This window comes from Lepidochelys olivacea, assembly GCF_965140295.1.
Source record: "Lepidochelys olivacea isolate rLepOli2 genome assembly, chromosome: 1".
Lineage (NCBI taxonomy): Eukaryota > Metazoa > Chordata > Testudines > Cheloniidae > Lepidochelys > Lepidochelys olivacea.
Window position 1 is genome coordinate 57,010,357 of NC_140411.1, and position 5,632 is coordinate 57,015,988.

Below are 5,632 nucleotides of genomic sequence, written 5' to 3' on the forward strand. Positions count from 1 at the left end.
CAGACTAACACGGCTGCTACTCTGAAATCGAACAGTAGGTGCCGCTGATGTCCCCTTGCATGATCGGGGGCGGACGTTAGACATCCCCCTTCCCCTGGCTGCTCGCTTGGGTGCAAGCCCCAGCCCTAGATACAAAAGAGCATCTGCAATAATAACCCTACCCCCCCCCCCCGATGTTCTGGTTTAACTTGGATTTAAACTTGAAGAGTGGTCAGTTTGGATGAGCTATTACCAGCAGGAGAGTGAGTTTGTGTGTGTATGGGGGTGGAGGGGATGTGAGAAAACCTGGATTTGTGCAGGAAATGGCCCAACTTGATTGTCATGCACATTGTGTAAAGAGTTGTCACTTTGGATCAGCTATCACCAGCAGGAGAGTGAATTTGTGTGGGGGGGTGGAGGGTGAGAAAACCTGGATTTGTGCTGGAAATGGCCCACCTGATGATCACTTTAGATAAGCTATTACCAGCAGGACAGTGGGGTGGGGGGAGGTATTGGTTCATATTCTCTGTGTGTATATAAAGTCTGCTGCAGTTTCCACGATATGCATCCGATGAAGTGAGCTGTAGCTCACGAAAGCTTATGCTCAAATAAACTGGTTAGTCTCTAAGGTGCCACAAGTCCTCCTTTTCTTTTTGCGAATACAGACTAACACGGCTGTTACTCTGAAACCTCCCACGTGGGTTCCTTGGATGGCTTTTGTCCGCTAACCATAGAGATGACCCCGCAGTGTCCCACGCTGGTCTCACGACAGAGAGGAGGGGCGGGGCCTGGCTCGGAGCTGGTGCTTGAGCGAGGCGGTCGGGCTGGGCCGCCCGGGAGGCGGGGTCTGCGGCAGCCGGCTGGGGGAGCTGCGGCGGGGAGCGGCTCCAGCACGGTACGGAGCCCGGGGGGGGGCCGCGCCCGGGGACGGAGAAAAGGCGGGGGCGGGCCTGCCCTATGGCGTGGGGGCCGCTCTCCCCAGCCCCGGGGGAGGCTGCTGCGGTAGTGCCGTGCCTTGGCCGCCCGGGGAGTGACACGGCTGCAAGAGCAGCTAACCCTGATGAACTCCACGGGTGCACACGCTTAGCCTGGATTCCATTAGGAGTGCTTTGTTGTGGACTAGGATGAGGCGAATCCGGAAGAGGGCACTCAGTCCGGAATCAGAGCATCCACACACGGAGTTACCAGGAATGGTTAAGCTGCTTTAAATTCATACCCTGCTAATTTTCTTGCATAGCCCAGGTCCAAATCTAGCCAGCCAGGGCGCAGATCCCCCTTGCTGTGTAGCTCAGGGTGGCTCCTCTCCACCGAGGCTTTCACAGACCTGCTGCCCACACGTTAATTCTCCTCATTCAGTGTATCTGTCCTAGGTCGGCATTGTTTCTATTGTTCATTTATACCCCTCAGAGGTAAAATGGGATGTGCTCTCGTTTCCTGGCTATGCATGCTGAGGAATTGATCTTTGACCCTCTCAAAGAGCAGCCTGCACCTAACAGCATTTGCAGGTGTTAATCTACAACAGAACCTGGGAAGTCTTGGTTGAAAAACTTTACTTTGTCTAGTGAAAAGAAACCTATAATCAACAGCAAAAGACTTTTTTCTATACTAGAAAATGTATCCATTGTTGACAATGGGTGGGACTGAATGGACAATGAACTCTTTCATCGCCAACATGAACAGGATGAAACTATATTAGGCAGCTTCAGAAACCAGGGTTTAATTTTGTCCTGAGTAGTGCTCAGCCGTGGTGGTTTCTGAACTGATGCTAAACATGGTTTGGTCTTGTCCGCACTGTTTTGAGCACCAGCTTAGCTGTGTACAGTGCTGATGCCTATTGTTAGCAATGGATATTCTTCCTAATGTAGTTACAGCCTTATTGTTCTATCCCCTTTCCTTTCTTCAGTGTGGTCTTGTCTGCCGTAGAGCTAACACTGGAACAACCTCACTAATATTAGCAATGTTAGAAACCCTAGTGTAGATGGGCCACCAGCTGCCCTCACTGTTGCTGGCACTTTTTGATTATATTTGTCATAAACAGGGTTTGATGGAACAGTCCTTAAAATGCTGGTAGCTCATTTATGCTAGGGCTCCTGACATTGCAAACCTGCTGGATAGAAACTGGTGCTAGCTCTGGTGGGTTATTTCAGAAACATTTCCTTACAGAAGATGGGGTGTGAGAGTACTTTTGGCTACATTCTCTTAACCTTTCAAACTTCTTATCCACTCATTATGATTAATGTTCTTTACATCTAAGTGAAATATCATTTGGGTTTTTGTTAAATCCTTAATCAAAATGAAGGGTAAATTTTGTGACCATTATAAAAAGTTGACAGTAAGGGTTATAGCATATGAAACTCATGTTGGTGTTTGGGATGTGTGCTACAACACCGTTCCCCTAGGATTAAAGGTGTTAATCAGAGCTGGCTCTACTGTACATGCAATTTCCTAGGACAACAAAATACGTATTAGAGGAGTCAAAATGTTTATAAGCTTTTCAGTTTGCTTAGGGTAGCAAAAACCCAGACTGTAACCCTAACCAAACAAGATAGAATAGGGTAGTCATTCAGTGAGGTTAAAGAAAAATCCAAGTGATATCAGAGTCCAAAAAGGGATTGTTGAGCAAGCATACGTTGTTACCATTTTATCATTAAATAAAGAAGATGAACTCAGAATTGATGGAGCAGGAGAGAAGGTTAGCAGTGGAAGGTGTTCTGGGTTCTTCTTCTCAACACTTGTGTAGCCTTGGGTGACAGCTGATCTGTTCTTCAGTTTGCCCTCTCTAAATAATGGGATCTGATTTGTCATTTGATGATGTTGCCATTGCCACAGGAATTAAGAATCTTAAGCCTAAAAGGGGAGTGAATTAAGGGAAACCTTGTGCCTCTTCTGCTGAAAATGTGAATGTTATTTTGAGTAGTTTTGGTGTTAGAGGTTTCTATTCTGAAAGTTACACTAAGATGAAATAAATGTAACATAACTTTTGTACTGTGATTTGTGAATCTGTTTTGACTGTGACCCATTCTTTTTAATGTTTATCACACATCCTATGTCTTGATTCTTAATTTTCGGATTTTTAATTTTAAAATGATAGATTTACTATTCATTCTCTGAACAAGCATGAGTTGGATCTTTTTGTTAAGACACACTATTAGCCTGTTAAGGCCTCTAAATTTATTTTCCTTATTGGGAGATAAATATTATTCATCAAACCATGCATGCACACATGTGTACGTATGTGCACTCCCACACACCATCCTACAGGTTTGATGAATATTTATCTCCCAATAAAGAAAGTAAATATAGCAGCTTAACATGTTAATAGTGTGTCTTAATAAAAAATTCCAATTCATTTATATATATGAATGAATTGGAATTATATATATAAAATCAATTAGTGGGGTACGAAGGCCATTCAAAATAAATTCCACTAACCCTTTATAAACCCACAGCACTACCACGTATTTTGCTTATGCCAAGTATTTTTCATATCCCTGTGCCTGTAAACCTGTCTGTTTGGGACTATGAATCCAGCTGCAAAGATGATGAATAAAAGGAACATCTAGCACTTCACAGGCGTACTATGGAGATTAATTCATGTTTTCAGAGTGTTTTGAGAGTTCTGATTATAAGATGCAATAGATGTACAAAGTATTACCATAGTGTGAGTTTGCTTTGTAGTGAAATTTTCTGAAAATCTTATTCTTAGTAAAGTCAGAATAGCATTGAACATAAATTCATTTTTGTGGCAGTTCTGAGCAGTTGTCACTGCCATCATGTTATAATTATATATTTTTGTTATTTTGTCATTTTCTCTCATACAGATAATGTTAATCAAAAATACAGCTTCTGAATTTTTTCCAAAAATTAACTGATTTAATTATACAGTTTGGAAGAAATCCTTGTGAAATATAACATTTAAGGAAACGTAGAAGACTTGGACTTACAAACAATGGAAGAATACACTGTGTTAAAAGTACTTGGAGAGGGGTCCTTTGGGAGAGCTCTTTTAGTTTTTCATAAGAGTAGTGACCAGAAATATGCAATGAAGGAAATAAGACTTCCCAAGGTAAGTGTTTACGCTCCCCTTCTTTGTATTTGTTATCTTAATGCTTTAGCTGCCTTTTAAAAACTCACTTTTCCCTCCAACATGGGTAGGCTACGACTATTCTTGAGAAAGTGCAACATTTCAGAACTTAGGTCCAGATCCTTCAAAGGTATTTAGGTGCCTGACTCCTAGAGTTAGATACCTAAATACCTTTGAGAATCTGGGCCTTAGCCAGCCCAGTGTTAAGTGCCTTCATTGGGAGATCAGGGTGTTGAGAATCTTACAGGATCTGGCCTTTAATAAGTACTGCAAGACTGAGGATGTTACTGGTAACCAGTAAGCACTGACCAGCATCACGTTTGTGGTGGAAGATTAGAATTATGGCACATGAGAAGTTATATAGAGTTAAATTCTGGTTCTGCTTGAAGTCAATGGCAAAATTCCCATTGACTTCACTAGGGACAAAATTTCACTGCAAAGAGGAAGTAGTCGGGTCATCATATTGTTTGTTGCTGAAATTCAGTTATTTCAAATTACTTGCTTTTCATTCAGCTATCCAAGAAAGCTCAAAATTATTTTTCACAGAGGCCTTGGTTATATCCTGATTAAAGTTAAGTTTTTATACTAAGGCACATTCAAATAATCTGATATAAGCTCTGATAGACCTTGAACTGTTCCAGAGCTAGGACTTGCTGCTGTATTACCTAGTTCTGCAGTGGTCTGAATAGAGAATCATAAAGTGATGTAGTAAGGTATCCTGTCTATTCAAAAAAGCATACATAGTGGCTCTAAAATACTTACGTTCTCTAAGTGGTTTCCAAACTTGTCCCGCCGCTTTTGCAGGGAAAGCCTCTGGTGGGCCGTGCTGGTTTGTTTACCTGCCTCATCTGCAGGTTCGGCAGATCATGGCTCCCAGTGGCTGCGGTTCACGGCTCCAGGCCAATGGGAGCTGCTGGAAGCGGCGTCCAGTACGTCCCTCGGCCCGCGCCGCTTCCAGCAGCTCCCATTGGCCTGGAGCAGTGAACCGCAGTCACTGGAAGCCACGATCGGCCGAACCTGCGGACGTGGCAGGTAAACAAACCGGCCCAGCCCACCAAGGGCTTTCCCTGCACAAGTGGTGGAACAAGTTTGGGAACCACTGCTCTAGAGATACAATTCTGGAAAGTTTATTTAGTGTGCTATTTTTCACTTACTGATTTTACAATTATGGATGGAGTTTTAAAGTTTCTAAATGAATGGCTTTTTAAAACAGTTGAAGAAAATAAATTGAAATCTAGTGCTTCATGTCATTTTCAAAACCAGAATTACTTTTGTAGTATATATGAAGATTTATTATTGCAACATTTGTATAATTGATTATTATACAATTTGTTTTCAGTCTCCATCTGATGTACAGAACTCTAGGAAGGAAGCTATTCTGTTGAGTAAAATGAAACACCCAAATATTGTTGCCTATAAGGACTCATTTGAAGGTAAATATATAGGTTTTCAGAATGTATCTATTTACATTATTTAGACTGCAAGCTCTTATTTCGCTTGCAAGCTTTTGGTGGGGCCTGGATTTTTTTCTTTATACCTATCTGTAAAATACATAGCATATTGTTGGTG

General features: G+C 42.3%; 1 protein-coding gene across 2 annotated transcripts in view; it reads left to right on the forward strand.

The window, feature by feature from the left end:
* The first annotated feature begins 775 nt into the window (after nt 1-775).
* Nucleotides 776-5,632, forward strand: part of NEK3 (NIMA related kinase 3) — a 29,695-nt gene continuing 24,838 nt past the window's right edge. For both annotated transcript variants that reach the window (XM_084617726.1, XM_084617727.1), the window contains exons 1-3: nt 776-874; nt 3,801-4,045; nt 5,403-5,496. In XM_084617726.1, the coding sequence (XP_084473852.1) occupies nt 3,929-4,045; nt 5,403-5,496 (211 nt within the window). In that variant the 5' untranslated portion in view covers nt 776-874; nt 3,801-3,928. The remainder of the gene's footprint in view (nt 875-3,800; nt 4,046-5,402; nt 5,497-5,632) is intronic.